At 26.6% G+C, this 18664-nt stretch overlaps 2 protein-coding genes across 5 annotated transcripts; both read left to right on the top strand.

Annotated features, from left to right (window-relative positions):
* Positions 1-75: 75 nt before the first annotated feature.
* Positions 76-8651, top strand: LOC113555925 (5-oxoprolinase-like). 3 transcript variants are annotated; one of them, XM_026960548.1, is made up of 23 exons: positions 76-94; positions 1898-2079; positions 2141-2332; positions 2421-2668; positions 2839-3001; positions 3068-3153; positions 3230-3419; positions 3499-3759; positions 3831-3953; positions 4019-4220; positions 4697-4916; positions 4979-5117; positions 5187-5358; positions 5444-5552; positions 6017-6164; positions 6234-6346; positions 6408-6681; positions 6741-6985; positions 7052-7163; positions 7225-7449; positions 7527-7770; positions 7892-7989; positions 8079-8231. In XM_026960548.1, exons 2-23 carry the CDS (start codon positions 1918-1920, stop codon positions 8229-8231), a joined length of 3879 nt encoding a protein of 1292 aa, XP_026816349.1. In that variant the 5' UTR covers positions 76-94; positions 1898-1917. The 3 variants fall into 3 exon arrangements, with proteins under 3 accessions (XP_026816349.1, XP_026816348.1, XP_026816350.1); XM_026960547.1 differs by lacking the exon at positions 76-94 and adding an exon at positions 766-921; XM_026960549.1 differs by lacking the exon at positions 76-94 and having other exon boundaries at positions 1918-2079; positions 8079-8651.
* A 1372-nt stretch (positions 8652-10023) lies between these two features.
* LOC113556688 (UDP-glucuronosyltransferase 2C1-like) lies at positions 10024-16120 on the top strand. Of its 2 annotated transcripts, none has more exons than XM_026961784.1 (5): positions 10024-10173; positions 14323-14560; positions 14626-15218; positions 15296-15738; positions 15820-16120. In XM_026961784.1, exons 2-5 carry the CDS (start codon positions 14323-14325, stop codon positions 16118-16120), a joined length of 1575 nt encoding a protein of 524 aa, XP_026817585.1. In that variant the 5' UTR covers positions 10024-10173. The 2 variants fall into 2 exon arrangements, with proteins under 2 accessions (XP_026817585.1, XP_026817587.1); XM_026961786.2 differs by lacking the exon at positions 10024-10173 and adding an exon at positions 10841-10958.
* Positions 16121-18664: the final 2544 nt, after the last annotated feature.

Raw genomic sequence — 18664 nt, forward strand, 5'->3', positions numbered from 1 at the left:
ACATTCACGGGCTACTACACGTTTGTTACTTTGTTAGTTCATTACGAAATAATCTACGAACTTACATGATTTATATACCACGTTATAAGACATCGTTAAGTATATACTTAAAAGTTAATCCTGATGTATGCATGATAAAATAAACATTTCATCATACATTTATAAAGTTACTAACCGTAATATCGTCTACAATCTAAAAAAAAATATCAATATATATTTTTATTGCTAAATTTAGCCATGATAATATGGTATGCACATAGCATGAATAGGGGTGACTTGGGGGACGTTTGAAAATAAATGATGTAGGTAGGTTTACAAATGGTATAGTATAGTATATTGTTGATATTTTGTTGTTGTATTGATGTGTACTTGTAGGCTATTAAAATGTGTTATAATGTGTTATGATTGAATAAAGTACGTGACGTTTATGTTTCAATTTCCATCATATTATTTGCATAAGGTTTTTTTTAGTTAGCCCCCTAGAAATCTCAATGGATTTCCGCCTATAGGTATGCAAAATTTTTAACTCCAATTATATCCACGATTTACGATATCGATATATCTTAATTTAAAAATAAGCTTTGATATATTTATATATCTTAAATTGTGATTGTACTTTAATTAATTTTGTAAATCGTAGCAACACTGATCAAAAGACTCGTGACCAACGTAGATAAGACTGTGAAGAGTTCAAAGTAGAAGAAATTAGTAGTTGTAGTTATAGTGTCTTAGTTATTCACTTAACACAATTTTATTAATTAATGTAATCTAGTTATAAAGATTTCATGTTTACTGTTATTTTCATTCAATACATTTTTCATTGTATTATTTGATTAATTTTCCTTAAATTCGGGACATATTTAATATAATAAGTAATTATTGCTATTTAATAATAATTTCTTGGTTTCTATTCAATCAACAGTAAGTTGTATTAACTAATTAAAAAAATTAATTTTAATAAGTATTCGGAGCTTCGACCACACCCTTTTTCTAATCATAATATTTACGACTTTATTACCTTATATCTGTTACATGTTTTTGACTGAGCAAAGCTATTTTATAATGATGTTTTTTCTCTATCATTGACTTATAGAATTGTAAAAATGTTTCTATTTTAACTGAGAGTTTAAGGATGGTTTCTTGTAAACAATTTTATATTAGGGAACTTTGGAGGGTTAAAAGTAAAATTCCCAGTACGTTTCAAAATATTAAAATAATTAGGCAAAACAAAAAAAAATTGGAAGAACAAAAATTTTTTACTCAAACCTAACCAATTTTTGACAAAATCAATTGTTTTTCTAAGTGGGTAACTAATAAACGGATATCCATAGATAATTATATAGGTATTTTACTTATTGTTTATTTTAGCATTTTCTTTACATGATATAATTTAAAATATATTTTTTATATTTTAAATCTATTTATAGAAATTTAAAATTTCTGATTCTGAAAAAAAAAAATAAACAGTCAAAAACCTTGACGATTTATTGAAAGGTTTCTCATAAGTTGTTATTATACCTATTTAAAATTTCAAAATTACATGGTCTTTTTTTTAGAAGTATTTTAAGTTGTACTTGACAAAATTTGTAAAAATTACCAAAATCACTTAAATTATTTTGTAGTTAAGAATTTAAAAATTTTTAGAACTAAGGCTTGGATATGTAATACAATGTTTCTCATAAATATTTCATGCTATAACTAAAAAATCTAAAAATATAATGTTAACACAATTTTTTTATACATATTTAAAGTTCAAATTTGGACAAAATTAGATATTTAAACGAAAAATAATGTTTTTACAAATTCTTTTTCACATTAATTATTAATTAATGAGTGCTTTACATTTTTTCTCAAATAGTGACATTGTTTATAATATTATATCTCAATTTTATTCTAGATTATTTCAATACAAGTATCATGGGAGGTAAATTTAAATTTTCAATTGATCGAGGTGGTACTTTTACAGACATTTATGCTAAATGTCCAAATGGAAAAGTTCATGTTATGAAACTTTTATCAGTTGATCCAATCAATTATTCAGATGCCCCGCGTGAAGGCATAAGGAGAATATTAGAAACAGTAAAAATTTTTACTGCAAAAAAAAACCAACTATCTTAAAAAAATGTTTTTATTTTTCTAGGAAACTGGAAAAAGTATGCCACAAAGTGAGCCAATTGATAGTAGTTATATAGAATGGATACGGATGGGTACAACTGTTGCAACAAATGCTCTTCTAGAACGAAAAGGTGAACGTATGGCTTTGTTGATAACTCGTGGTTTCAAAGACTTATTACATATTGGCAATCAAGCTCGTCCAAAAATATTTGATTTAGTAAGATCTCTAAAATAATGATAAATTATATTTGTGCCTACTGTTTCTAGTACCTAATATGGCTAATTTACTTATTTATATATTTTAGGAAATTGTAACACCAGATGTATTATATGAAGAAGTTATGGAAATAGATTGCAGAGTAATTAATTTAAATTGTGAAAAATGTGATCAACCAACTCCAATTTGGAAAGATAAGCCAATTGTCCGAGGTGTCACTGGTGAAGATATACTAATTTTAAAACAAATAGATGAAACTTCACTAAAAAATGACTTAATTTTATTAAGATCTAAAGGAATTAATAGTATTGCTGTTGCTCTAATGCATTCTTACACGTAAATACAATTTATATCTTTTTTTATTTTTTTAGTACAAAGTAGGTTATTATTTCTTGTTTTCCTATGTTAATACATAAATTAACCTAAGATTGTTTTGTATAAAAGTTAATAATAATATTAACTTTTATTTTAATATATAAATATTTTTGTTTTTAATTTATATGCAGTTATAATGAACATGAGCGTACTGTTGGTAGAATAGCTAAAGAAGTTGGTTTTGAACATGTATCTTTATCCCATGAAGTAATGCCTATGGTAAAAATTGTACCACGAGGGTATACAGCTTGTGCAGATGCTTATTTGACTCCACATATAAAAAAATATATTGAAGTAAATTAACGACATATTGTATTATATGTATTCAAATTAATAGAATTAAAATAATTTCATATTTAGGGATTTGCTTCAGGATTTAAAAATAACTTAAAAGATGTTAATATATTATTTATGCAAAGTGATGGTGGACTAACGCCAATGAACAGGTAAAAAATATAAATTTTATGATTTTATGTGTCAAGTGCTGCATGTAAAAACAATTATTTTTGAAAACTTGTTTAGTTTCAATGGTTCAAGAGCTATTTTATCTGGTCCAGCGGGTGGTGTGGTTGGATACACAGCAACTACTCCTTATAAGCCTGTTATAGGCTTTGACATGGGTGGTACATCAACTGATGTTAGTCGCTATGATGGAACATTTGAGCATGTTTTTGAATCAATAACTGCTGGTGTTACAATTCAAGCTCCTCAAGTAAAAAATATTATTCATACATTAAATATAGTATATTTTATCCAAAATATTTTATTTAAATATTTTTTTTGTGTTTTAGCTAGATATAAATACTGTTGCAGCTGGTGGCGGTAGCAGATTATTTTTTAGATCAGGATTATTTATTGTTGGACCCGAAAGTGCTGGGGCTCATCCAGGACCAACATGTTATAGAAAAGGAGGTCCATTAACTGTTACTGATGCTAATCTAGTTCTTGGTAGACTATTACCTGAATACTTTCCTTCAATATTTGGTAAAACTGAAAACATGCCATTAAATAAAGAAGCATCCTTAAAAGAATTTGAAGCCTTGACTAATGAAGTATAAAATTATGAATTAATCTAAGTTGGAAAATTGTTCTCTACATATTATATTGTAATATCTGGATACAGGTTAACAACTTTGTAAGACTTCAATCTGGAAGTTCAAATCTAATGACCCTTGAAGAAGTTGCAATGGGATTCATAAGAGTTGCAAATGAATCAATGTGTCGTCCAATTAGAGCTCTAACTCAGGTGAATTTAAATTGAATAATGTTATTGTTGTATATCGATTTTATACTTTATATACTTCTTATCAGGCAAGAGGATATGATACTAGACAGCATACACTAGCTTGTTTTGGAGGAGCTGGTGGACAGCATGCTTGTGCTATTGCACGTTCCTTAGGAATTGGTCGTGTTGTTATTCATAAATATGCTGGCATTCTGTCTGCCTATGGTATGGCATGTGCTGATGTTGTTCATGAGGTTCAAGAGCCTTGTGCATTAACATATGACATTGGTAAGAAGTTTGTCTAGCTTAAATCTATAGCAGGAATGGCAAACCTCTATGTACTTGCATGTCATAAAATTTGATTGTTTTTTTTTTTAAATTTAAAATATGCATACATCCATGATTTGAATGATAAAAAACAGTAAAATATTACATTATAAAACAATTTAAATATATTAAACATTTAAAGTATAAATGGCACAAAAGTATGTTGAATGAATTCAATGGTTTTTTTATGACTGTTTTTATAGCAAACGATATTTTTTTGATCATTTGAGCGTGACACTAACTTTATTTTAAAAAAATTATGCAGACAGCTCACTTTGTGAGTTAAAATTATTTAATTTTAGTAAATTCTATGTAAAAATTAATTTTCATAAATAAAATTAAATGTAAGATATAAATATGTATATTAGTAGCTCAACTTATAATATTTTACTGTTTTAGGTATTTAATTAATTAATAACAATTATTATTATTATTAGAAAACTTTGAATATTTAAACGAACGAATCATTATGTTGAGTTCAAAATGTATTGATGAACTTAAAAAACAAGGATTCTCAGATAATCAACTACACACTGAACCATTTTTACATTTAAGATATGAAGGTACAGATTGTGCTCTTATGTGTTCAGCCAGTTATGATGGCACAGTTAATTCCAGCTTAGTTCATGGAGATTTTTTAAATGGATTTCTTACAAGGTTTATATGCTGTTTTCTAATATTTATTATTTATAGTTATTTAAATTTGAAATATGTTGTAGATACCAAAAAGAATTTGGATTCATACTATCTGGGCGTAAAATATATGTTGATGATATACGTATAAGAGGCATTGGTAAAACATTGTTAAATATTGACAACGAAGAAGTTAAAACTGATGAACCTCCACAAATTGAATCAGTAAGAATTTTTTAAGGCTTTAAATGCCTTTAAATAAAAAATTTTATTAATATTAACTTTATGTTTTAGGTCAAACAAATATATTTTGAAAACATGGGTTATATCGATTGTAATATTTATCTATTTAGCAAGCTAAATATAGGGCATTTAATAAATGGCCCAGCAGTAATAATGGACAAATTGAGTACAATATTAGTCGAGCCTAAGTGCAAAGCCATAATAAGTAAATCTGGCGATATTGGTAAGTATTTAATAGTATATTAGTAATGGAAGCATTAATTGCTTTTTTTTGTACGTTATTTTATTTTAATATTACTTTTTTTTAGAAATTGAAGTTAATTGTGATGAGCTTACTAAAATTGGGATTGAACTTGAACCAATTCAATTAAGTATTTTTTCTCATAGATTCATGAGTATTGCTGAACAAATGGGAAGGTAAAAATTATTTTTTAATTTAGTAATCTTTATAATTATCATTAAGGAATGAATTTATATGCAAAAAAAATCATATAATATAATCTATTAGTCTACCAAAAATATTGTAGTTCCATAAACCAGTTTCATAAAAATTGAACTATCGATAAAAGTATTGTTATATTTATATAGGAAAATGTATGTTTATAAATGACTAAAATGTAATTTCACAATTTTATGTAGGTGTAAATAAGAAAGCATAAGAAAGAAAAATATTCGCTTTAAATAAAAATTTTCACTATAAATAACAAGTATGCAAAACAAAATAAATATGTTAAAATATATAAAATAAAATCAATACCATGGTCTAAATTTTGATCTTATTTATTATAAGGTTTTAAATAGATTATTTTAATAAATATATCAATTTACATATGAATCTGTTTCCTGATTACCAGTATTCATAACTTTATTTAATATTTTAGAATACTTCAGAGAACGTCAATATCTACTAACATTAAAGAGCGTTTAGATTTTTCATGTGCATTATTTGGCCCAGATGGTGGATTAGTATCAAATGCACCTCACATTCCTGTACATCTAGGTGCTATGCAAGAAGCTGTTCAATATCAAGTCAGTTTTTAATTATTTATTTAGTAACTATTCAATTTAACATAGTAATGTACTACATAATTTTATTAGATTAAATCAATTGGCAATGAGATCAAAGAAGGTGATGTAATTCTCAGCAATCATCCAAAAGCAGGTGGCTCTCATTTGCCTGATTTGACTGTCATAACACCTGTATTTTATCCGTGTGTAAATTCTTTTAAGTATTGTATTAAATTGTTTCAAGTTTTTATTTTTATTTTGTAGTGGACAATTAAAACCTGTCTTTTATGCTGCAAGTCGGGGACACCATGCAGATATTGGGGGTATAACACCAGGATCAATGCCACCACATTCTAAATCATTGTCAGAAGAAGGAGCCCAGTTTAAAAGTTTCTTCTTAGTTCGCAGTGGACGTTTCTGTGAGAAAGAAGTTACCGATGCTCTTATGGCTCCTGCATTATTACCTGGATCTTCTGGCACTAGAAACCTCAAGGATAATTTATCAGATTTGAAAGCACAAATTGCAGCGAATCAAAAAGTAGTTTAATATTTTTTTAAATTAAATAGTATTGTCTAAAACAGTATATTTTACCTTAGGGTATTTACTTGGTGACTGAACTCATAAATTCTTATGGATTAGATGTTGTTCAAGCATACATGGACCATATACAAAAAAATGCAGAAATTTCAGTTAGAGACATGTTGAAAAACATTGGTAATGCTAATTATTCAGCTTGTGGATTGAAAACATTGGAATCAGTTGATTATTTAGATGACGGATCCACTATAAAACTTTCAGTTCAAATAAATGTACAAAATGGAGAAGCTATATTTGATTTTAGGTAATTTTAGTATTTAACTTTCATCTTTAACTTCAATGTTCTATTATTTAATTTTTTTTTTTATAGTGGAACTAGTTATGAAGTTTGGGGAAATTGTAATGCCCCAAAAGCTATTACATTGTCAGCATTAATATATTGCTTAAGAAGTATGATTGGTTACGATATACCATTAAATCAAGTAATTTTAATTTTTACTATTTTAAAAAATGCAGTTACATTTATTCCCTGTTGTTTATTAGGGTTGCCTGAAACCCATCACAGCAATTATTCCTTCTGGAACTATACTTGATCCATCAGAGAATGCTGCTGTGGTTGGTGGTAATGTATTAACTTCGCAACGTGTTGTCGATGTTGTGTTGAAAGCATTTGGTGCTGCTGCAGATAGTCAAGGTTGCATGAATAACATAACATTTGGTCAAGATGATTGGGGTTACTATGAAACTGTTGCTGGTGGTGCAGGAGCTGTAAGTCATAAAAACTAAAGTGTCATTTTCTGAATACTATATTTTAATGAAATATTATTAAATATTAATTATTATAGGGTCCTACGTGGATTGGTCGTAGTGGAGTTCACACTCACATGACAAATACTCGTATAACAGATCCTGAAATATTAGAAAAACGTTATCCTGTGTTTTTAACTACATTTACATTACGTGAAAACTCTGGGGGAACCGGAAAATATCATGGTGGCGATGGAGTTGTGAGAGAATTACAATTTAGATCTCCCGTAACTTTGTCAATACTAACAGAAAGGCGATCTTTTGCTCCTAATGGAATCAAAGGTAAAAATATGCATTATTTAATGTTTTTGCTACATACAACATACTAACATCCTATTTCTAAAAGCTAAATATTATTTGTGTGTCTGAAACATTTATTCAAATCAAATAATATCTATTACAGGAGGTGAAAATGGGAAAAAAGGCGAAAATCTATTAAAAAAACACGATGGCAGAAAAATTAGACTAGGTGCTAAAACTGCAGTCAACATTGATCCCGGTGTAAGTTTTTTGATAACTTAAACAAATGATATATTTAGTATGTTATGTTATATATTATACTCTCTCGTTTCATGTTGCATTTATTTCAGGACACATTTTTGTTATTGACTCCTGGTGGTGGTGGATATGGATCGTCATCTGATGATAACAACACTGTAACAACTGTAAAGAAGCCTATTTGTTGCTCAACTTTAGAACGAGGATCTGGGTATAACTACCGTATGCTGCAAGAATCTGTTTAAAAGCAAAACATTTTATCTATTCATTTAATTTTTCTAATTCTATTTATATTTGATTGGTCTATATTCTACTATAATCGATTCAAATATATGTCTTGTCAAATTGTTTTACTTATTTGTTCTTACTTTAAATAATAATTCTATACTTTATTATTCTTAAACTTTTAAATTTAATATCAAAACCATGATACTTTATAAATTAACATTGTTACCAAAACACTTTTTAAAGCATCAAATATGTATGATGGAATGTGATACAATTAAATGTTATACTAATACAATAATTATTAAATATGTTTTATTTTATAGTTTATTTTAATGATTGTTAACTATTGTCAATTGATGTAAATTGTTCTATTCGATGTGATATTAATTCATGCTTGTTTTTGTCATAACCTGAGATTATAGTATATTTCTACTTTACGGGACACCTTTTTTTTTTGCAATTTTTGTAATTGAAATATATGTAGTTAAGTACGCTGAAAACAATGGTGAAGTCAGAATTTGGTGCTCGAATATAGTTAAGAAGTAACGACACTTCAAAGTTGCACTAACTATATATGTCAAATAATAGATTAGGTTATCCGTTAGGTTACCCATTATGTTAGCTTAGGTCTACACTTACCCAACTTCCCCCCCCCAGACCCCGAATTCGATTTTATAGAAAAATATATCAAATAAGATTTAGTCTCTCAGAAGACCAAATAAATAAAAAGATTGAACGAAAAAATATCAAACATAAGTAAATAAACATCTAAAATAACACCAGTAACTAAATTTTTATAATTTCAAAATATTAATATTCTAGTCTTCTAAGAGACTAAATCTTATTTGATATTATTTTTCTATAAAATATTTAATGAATAATTAAAAATAATAAATGTTTTGGAAAGTTTATTGTTGTGATGTTTTTTAAAACAATAAATTATAATAATAACTAACCTTTATCCGTGTTAATAAATTACAAAATACAATAATATAAATAAAGAGTAAGTATAGTAGGAAAACAGGATTTATAGATAAACCTACAAGAGTAATATAAGTACCAGAACAGCCTCTTAAACTTACAAATTCGGAAGTATAAAATATAATTTAATTTATTTTATTATTTAATATTAATTTAAGAGTAAAACATAATGAAATTAATAAATAAAAATAAAAATATTATTAACTAAATAAAATATTTGAGAAATCAAATAATTTAGTGTTAAATACTTATTTGCTGCAGACACCAGACAATATACAGGGGTATTAGCAGAAGTGTATAACATATACTTTGATTTAATATTGTACTTCAGCTATTTGAGACAATCAATATAATGATATTTAAAATATTAAATTTTATATGGTAATAAAACAGCTTCAAGTATTATATTTGGAATGAGAATTCTTTCTATGACATTTATTTAAGGTACTAGGTAGGTATCTAATTGATAAATAGTTATTAATAGTTATTTGGATTTTAATGTTTACGTATTATAATAAAATGGGATAACTTTAAAATGGCTTAACACTGGTTAATGAACTCTAATAATTACATTAAAGATATATTTTTCTTTTATCACCCAATTGGTCGATATCTTTTCACAAATGTTTTACTGATGCATCGAATCATTTGAATAAATTTAAATGGATTCAAAATTACTAATCCTGAAGATTTCATGGGAACATTAAAAATCTTCTAGTGCTACTTACGTCATTATAGCGTATAGTTGTGTTTAAAAAAAATGCATAAAACATTAAACAAATTCTTTAATGTGTCAATTTCAGTAATTTAAATTTAACGCCATGACTGTTTTAGGTTGCCCTACCGTGGTCCATGAATCATGATCCACAGTTGTAGTAGTACTAGATTTACTTTAGACTTTAGTCAACAAAGTACAGTCGTTGAGTCGTGTTGAGTACGTCGGAACTCTTCAGTGGTAGTGCTTATTCAAATTTCAAAGTAAGTGTATATAAATTATTAATGTATCGCTAAATTGGGCACAAATTCCCCTTAGTTATCATTAGCCAAAGCCAACGCGTATTTTTCGTTTTAAAAAACATTTCAAAAAATTAAGAACAATGGTGCAATCATTGGTTGCTCGGGTCTTGAACTTCCGTTTTGAAGTTATAGCCATTTTATGTTTATCATTTATTATTTTATCATGGTTATTACGACATCTAAAAATTCCACATTAGAAAATAATTGATAACACTTAACACTTGTTTATATATAATACTTATACCTTATACTTATAACAGCGGTTCTTAACCTTTTGTAGAACGTGGACCCCCGATGAAAGATTTTTAGAAATCGCGGACCCCCTACCAATTTTTTGTCGAATACCCACCTTTTTTTTACTATACAAAACATCTGATGTTATCATAACCAAAATTATAATTATTTTATATTACAAGTTATAGAAGTTGACATAACAAAACATACACATTTATAATTATTTTTATTAAACTTAATTTTTCATAAAACTGTAATATAAATTTTTTTTATTTTTAATTTTCTTAAAGTTGCCCTGGACCCCCAACATGAGTATCACAGACCCCAGGGGGCCGTGGACCACAGGTTAAGAACCGCTGCTCTATAATACTGTGTAGTCCACAGCAATCTGTTTCTCGTAACTCCCGATATGAAATAGTTTTAACTGTCAATACTCCTGTAGTTTAGAGCATAGAGATGTTTTCTACATAATTTTATATAGTATTACGAAAAATTATTCTAAGCATAAACAAGTATGTCAGTCTATATAACTAAATATATTTTAAGATATATTTATATATTATTGCTAACAAAGTAAAGTAAGTTATTTACAAGATATTAGTAATACAGTAGGTTGAATTAATTTTTGTCAAAAACGTTGCATTTAAAAATGTCATAGTATGTATAGAATACAATAATATATTATTATACGTTAAAAGTGTTAAGTATCTGTGAATAATATTTTTTAAATAAACGAATAACTAAAATCGTTATTCTATGTTTAGGTTATATCTAATTTCGTCCTAATTTGAACCATAGAGTATGAATATGATTTGAACATGTCTATAAAAATGTTAATATATTTTTTTGATTTTTAGTTGCATATAATGAACTACTTTAGAAACCTTGTATTAAATTTTCAAGTGTTTTGATAATGAAAATTGAAAATTGTATCAAAATTTATAAAAAATAAGTAAAAATTGTCAAATGTCCATATATCATAGATAATTTATGATATTTTGTAGTTTAAATTGGGCAAACGTATTTTAAAATTTTGAATACATAGAATATTCTTTTCAATATTTTCATCTATTGAAAAATTGGTCAATATTTGATTTTTAATATTTAAGACAAATCGATTTTGAGTTTCGCAAAAAAATAATTTTGTCCAATACCCATTTGAGGTATAAAATTTCTGTTTTTAGTTTTTATTAATTTTGTTTCCTTGGTTTTTTTAAAAAATAACGAGATTTTACTTTTGACCACTCAAATACTTTTTTTACAGAATATTATTATAATCATTTACTATAAATATATAGTTTTAAAAATGTTTTAGAATTTTTATATTATTTAAAGAATTAACGATAACGAAAAAAATTACTACACTGTACACAATGTTATAACTTATAAGATAATTTAAAAACCATAAAATTCAATTAAGGTGACTGTATAGCTGCCGTATGTCCGTATACGGCCGATCTAAAGTAATATAGATAATCACTAAACTGGAATTGGTTCTCATAAAATATGAATCTGTTACCTAGATATGAATGTAGCTGTAGCGTCTGTATCCCTGCGTGTAGTCTTCATACATAATGATATAAAATATAAAAGAAAAATATCATTTAATTTAAAAACTATTTAAACTTAACAATTTTAATTTATTTATTCATTTTTATCGTGGAAGTATCACTAGTATCAGTGTTATACGATTAAAAACGATTATCGGCAAATCAAAGAAATAATATTTTGTACCTTATATTTAAACGATTAAGTACGATTTTTTCAGCGACGTTGTCGTTTATATAAGTTTTTAGCAAGCATCTTCTTACACATGTATAGTGATTTCTCTTTTGAAAGAAACATAAACACAAACCGTAACAATAATGAAATAAACCTAAAACAATTTTATCAAAACCATGGCCAGTAATGACTATAATCGTATTATTTCTACAATTAATTCTTACCAAGAGTTTAAACATACTAAAGATATCATGACTTCGTGCGGTATTTAAAATTAACTGGAAATAAGTATTTGGGAAAAAAATTTAAATTGTATCTTAAACTGATAAATTATTGATATTTGTATATTTTTTAAATGACAAAAAAATCTATAAAAGTAGGTATCATGTATCTTTACTACATTCACAATGTATCCTTGTATCCAGATAAATTAAGAAATGCATGTATCATATAGTATTCATATACTATGATAGTTTTCTTTTAGTATCTTGCCCAACCCGGGTTGTATGGACTAAGACAATATATTATATTTTGAGTGTAACGGACTCTTGTTTATATTATTATACTACATAAATACATAATAATATTTTTCAAAATACTAGATTAATTTTTTGGCTATTGCTAATTTATACCACGAATTATTCACACCGTTCTATCTTCTACGATAAGTCGATATTCTTATTCTGTATGAATATATGATATTGACTCAAAATATAATAACATTGTCACATTGATACAATGATATATGATATAAATATATTTATACATAATATAAACTATTAAAATAATCATAGAATAAATGCAATTTTTTTCAGCAAAAATCAAATTAATATAGGTACATACCTTATTATTTAATATTTATAAATTATATTATTATAATGATATAAAAAAAAAAAATACTTATGTCACACAATATTCAACAAGTGTATTTCCGAATTTCCGGGGTTATTTTTCCTGGGGTTATTTATTAGGCAAATCATATTATGGATGTATTAAATTAGAATTAAATGATAAATCATTGCATGCGAAAAACGATTCTGAAAGGAGAAGGTCTATCAGCCCTAGTTAGTAATTACTAAGTACACTTAAATGTTTAATATTGTATGACATACCTAAGTATTTATTTTTTTTATCATTGTAATAATATAATTTACATATATTAAATAATATATTTGCCTAATAAATAACCCCGGAAAAATAACTTAACCACAGAAAATAACCCCATATGAGATTTTGTAAGATTTTAAATTATAATAATTGTATAATATTCAAAACTAAAATGTATATTCTAATAAATACGTGTAAGTGTAATATTTTAATTTTTAAATGAATTATAAGCATTTTTAAATATTTAATATTTTTGATACTCATAACTCACCTAAAAATTAAAATATAAAAAACCAACGAGAAAACACAAATTATGTTCTTACCTAAAAGTTTGATAATAGGTCAATTCACTTTAATATCGAAACTAAAAACACCACTAGGCATATTGTGATGCGACGTCCTCTTAAGATATGGTACTTATATCTTAATATCTATAAGTCCTATATTTATATTTATATTGTTAAAATATGGACTTCCTAATCTGCCCATGTTACTAAGTAAATTAGTTTGAAATATAAATAAAAAAACGTTTATAATATTAATAATATTAAATGTCAATTATAATGCATAAAAAAAATTTATATATAATATATTAATACCTATATTGATATTAGAATGAATTGACCTTTTATCAAGCTTTTAGGTAACATAATTTGTGTTTTCTCGTTGGTTTTTTACGATATTTTAATTTTTTAGGTGAGTTATGAGTATCAAAAATATTAAATATTTGAAAATGTTCATAATTTACTTAAAATTTAAAATATTTTATAAAATGTTCACATACACGTATTTATTAGAATATACATTTTTTATTTGAATATTATACAATTATTATCATTTAAATTTAAAATTTTACAAAATCTCATGTGGGGTTATTTTTTCGTGGTACCCTATACAGTGACCTATAAAATGATGAGGTACACTTTACACCTATTGAACAGCAGAGTGGTTACCTACTTATCCACTTTTAATATTATTCTTTATCATAATCATCATTCTTTTAATTATTATATTGTTAAAAATATTCATTTTTCATTTTATTTATAGATGAAGTTTTTGTTCTTCACAGTCTTACTTCTACTCTATGTCGGTCATTGTATGTCAGCTAATATATTGGCATTTTTGCCTACATTTGCTAGAAGTCACTATGGCGGTTTCCAACCACTGTTGAAGGAACTAGCCCTACGAGGTCATAATGTTACCGTTTTATCACATTTTGCTCTCAAAAATCCACCACCAAACTATCACCATATTGATGTTTCAATAAAAGAAAGACAAGACAATAGTAATAATTTATTGATTTTCTTAGTTCGTACTTACTTATGTAGTGATTAATTTATTTATTTACAGATTTTAGCATGTTATCTATTGCACCATACCTAAAGCCATTGGTTATTCCTATTGGAACTTTGTTTTTTGGAAGTCAAATAACATTAGAAACATTAAACAATACAAAAGTTAAAGAATTTATTCATTCAGATGGCTATCAGTTTGATGTTGTAATTTTTGAAAACTTTCAACATGAATGCTTTGTTTCAATGAGCCATAAATTTGGTGCACACGCTATCCAACTATTCCCAGCTACACCAACTGCTTTTCCTTCACAATGGTATAGTCAACCTTTTAATCCATCTTACATTCCAGATCCAAATTCTGGGTACAAAGATCATATGACTTTATTTGAGCGAACTATAAATTTCCTTGTAATGTGCCTTCAATTTTTTCTGTTTCCAATATTTTATATGCCCAAACAAAATGAAATTATGTTGAATTATTTTAATTATACTGGTTCAGAATCTAGACCATCGTTGGAAGAAATGATGAAAAATGTATCATTAACACTAATAAACACACACTTTACTTTAGGAACAGCCAGGCCGCTTGTTCCAAGTTTTATAGAAGTTGCAGGAATGCATTTAAAGCCTTCTTCAAAATTACCTAAAGTAATATTTTATTATTAATTTTAATTATTATTATTCACAACTAATTCCGGTTTGTTTTTAATATTAATTTAATTTAGGACTTAGGAGAGCTTATGGATAACTCACCTGATGGTGTTGTGTATTTTAGTTTTGGATCTGTTGTCAAAGGTAGTCATTTGCCCATGCATCAAGTAGAAATGTTCTTGCGTCAACTAGGCCAAATCAAGCAAAAGGTCTTATGGAAATGGGAATCTGACGATTTACCAGAATTGCCATCAAATGTAATAGTTAGAAAATGGTTCCCACAAGTTGACATTCTTGGGCACCCTAATTGTGTACTTTTTATCACTCATGGAGGTATACATAGTGTCGAAGAGGCGGTTTACTATGGAGTTCCAATGTTGGCCATATCTATTTTTGGAGATCAACTGTATAACTCGATAATGATGGAATCTAGAGGAGCTGCTATACGATTAAAGTACACAGAACTTACTGAAAATCGCTTTGAAAATAATTTACATGAAATTCTTAGTAATACATCGTAAGTGAATTGCATTGATAGGATACTATTATAAAAGTATCACTATCTTTGATTAATTGATTTTTTTTTTATACATACCAGGTACAAAGAAAATGCAATAAAATTATCTAAAATATTTCATGATCAACCAATGAAACCGTTGGATAAAGCAGTTTACTGGATTGAATATGTTATACGCCATGATGGTGCCCATCATCTGAAAACTGCTGGAAATAAACTTAATTGGTTCCAGTTTATGTCAATTGATGTTGTGTTTGTGCTCATAATTTCTATATTTTTAATTTTAATTATTTTTTTTTATGCTATAAAAAATATTTATAAATTGGTCACTGAGTTTCGCAACTACAATACAGAAACTAATGATGATAAAAAAGATAAATAAAAGATAAAATATTGTAGTTACTAATTGAGTAAGTTAATATTTTTTAAATTATAAATTCAACTTTTATGACAATTTTTATTGTAATTTTAACTAAAAATTATTATAATATGCAGGTTTGTAGCTAGAATTCTTAAGTGTTTTATTGGTAAATGTTAACTTAAATCCTGGCATATATAAGCAAAAAATATGTTTAATATGTATTCTATGAAAAGCCGAAAATAGAAAATAGAAAAAAAAAATCAAAAAATTAAGTACACGCTTGTTGAATGTTTTTTTTTTTGCTTAATAAAGCTTATCTATTTTTAGTTTTAATTTTAATGGATTTGAAAATTTTTTATTTTAATAATTTATACTTATAAATTGCATTTTATCATTTTGTAATATTAATAAATATTAATAAGTTTATTTTTACTATGCTAACATTTCTTTACTGGATTTTATTTATTAATATTAACTATTTTCTTAATAATTTACTGAAATAGATAATTGCCTTTAATAATTAGTTTTTAGTTTAAGTTTAATTAAGCTTAATTGCTTAATAGTATAAATTGTTAAATGATTAATGAGTCTCTATTTATAAAAATTTAATAGGTTTATATTATTGTTTTTTCATATGGATGTAGATTATAGATAATAAGTTCCGTACTAGCACTAAGTACTAAATTTATGTGTCCATTTGATGATGAAACTATATTCATATTGTGTAATTGTGTGACATGTAATAAATTAATTTCTGTTTTGTGAAATAGATAAAAACATAAAATGGATGAGACATGTACGCAATTAAAATGTATTTGGGACAAATCTGGCATACATTAATACTAGGGTATGGCCGGCTTTACATGATTTTAGGTAGAAATCTATAATCATAGGCGGAGAGTTAACAACAAAACATAGAATAGATTAAATAAGCTAACAAATAATCCACCAACTGTGGTTTTGCCACTGATTATAATATGATTTCATAAAGTATATATATTTTAATTTTTGGCAATACCATAACAGTGAACAATAATTATTATAAATTTAAAATAATTAAGAATTATTTTTGTATTTTATAAATAATAAATTGTTAAAATTTATCGTGAGTAATTAGTTCATGAAATAACATTTTTAAGACTTTTATGAAATGTATTCGTAATTACTAAATTACTAATTAGTATTATCGTATTTTTTAAAAAAATTAATAAAATAGTATTCATAGCATGGTATAAATAGACAAATTTTACTAAAACTTTTGAAATTTTGAATCTTTTGAAAATAAAACAGTTTTTAGAACAGTATAATATTGTGAAATATATTCTGTTAAATAGAATATTTTGAATACTTACATCTTGTTTAAGTTAAATTAAGAGGTTATATTCTCAGCCTTGATTTGTACGTGGAGGAAAATATTAAAACATTTTTGACCTTTTTAATATGCTAATTGTTGTTTGAAAAATGTTAATATAATAAAATGTACCTATACATAATTATTTTCTTACCTTACTCTGCATACAATTACAATTTAAAATACTTGTGTCTCTCAGTAAAACAATAATAATGAAAATTAAAAATTTCTGGATTTTTCTAATTTAGAAATAAGAGGAAAGATAAACTTTAATAGGTGGATGATAAATTGATAACCGATATGTTTGCTTATAATTATTACGAATTATGATAAAGTAACATTCGAAAAAATTTAATCAATTATTGTTCCGCTCAGAATCTTTCGTTTATTGTAGTCTATACTCTATACAGTATATCACTCCCTTAGTATAGGCAACTTCGAGTCAACTTAACAATTTATATTTTTTGTCAAAATGGACGTTGGTCTTCAAATCTTATTTCGCAGTAGCGGCGCGTGAACAATTTTATAGGGTAAACAACAAGACAACTAAAGAAATAGTGTTGTATAAAATTTATTTAAAAATAAAAAACATTACATATGTGTAAGGACCTAAACCTCAGACGAATGCAAATTATTATTATCAAAGTATTACGTTGAGACATGTCTCTTCCATAAACATAGTTTTGGTAACACCACACTACGTACCCTATTGGGCGTTTATCATGTCATACGCTCGTGGTCATAATATTATTGTATCACGTCAATGAATCACTATTGATAACACTATCTTAAATCGTGGTGAGACCATAGACCATAGACCTTATACTAACAGACGTGTCATTCGGGATGGATGCGGGTGGGTGGTACGGTCTTTCCTAACTGTGATAGTACGCGGTGTGAGTATTGATAAGACGCACGGTTACAATGATTGTAAAATCCCATGGTTCTTGTGCACATGTGCAATGTACATTTACTACCTTGATCAGCGCCCTCGCGCGTGGACGCCGGAACTACTATCGTGTACCGTCTATTACTATAAAGTCTATGGGTGAGACACAATTCAATAATATGGCTCGATCACGGTTTAAGGTATATCTCAAATCATGGTCCCGATCATGAACATAATATGTATATGTATGTATATGTATATATATGTCCCGATATTTGAAGCACATATAAGCGACAAGTCTCTCCTTGACATTCATTATCTGTGC

Source organism: Rhopalosiphum maidis, chromosome 1 (genome assembly GCF_003676215.2).
Source record: "Rhopalosiphum maidis isolate BTI-1 chromosome 1, ASM367621v3, whole genome shotgun sequence".
Classification (NCBI taxonomy): Eukaryota; Metazoa; Arthropoda; class Insecta; order Hemiptera; family Aphididae; genus Rhopalosiphum; species Rhopalosiphum maidis.

What these genes read in the sequence shown, in the direction of transcription:
- LOC113555925 (XM_026960548.1), top strand. Translation starts at nt 1,918, where the DNA reads ATGGGAGGTAAATTTAAATTTTCAATTGATCGAGGTGGTACTTTTACA. An exon ending in CAATTAGAGCTCTAACTCAG is followed by an intron (nt 3,954 to 4,018) that starts GTGAATTTAAAT and finishes ACTTCTTATCAG; the next exon opens with GCAAGAGGATATGATACTAG. An exon ending in CAGTCAACATTGATCCCGGT is followed by an intron (nt 7,990 to 8,078) that starts GTAAGTTTTTTG and finishes CATTTATTTCAG; the next exon opens with GACACATTTTTGTTATTGAC.
- LOC113556688 (XM_026961784.1), top strand. Translation starts at nt 14,323, where the DNA reads ATGAAGTTTTTGTTCTTCACAGTCTTACTTCTACTCTATGTCGGTCAT. An exon ending in AAAAGAAAGACAAGACAATA is followed by an intron (nt 14,561 to 14,625) that starts GTAATAATTTAT and finishes ATTTATTTACAG; the next exon opens with ATTTTAGCATGTTATCTATT. An exon ending in GAAATTCTTAGTAATACATC is followed by an intron (nt 15,739 to 15,819) that starts GTAAGTGAATTG and finishes TATACATACCAG; the next exon opens with GTACAAAGAAAATGCAATAA.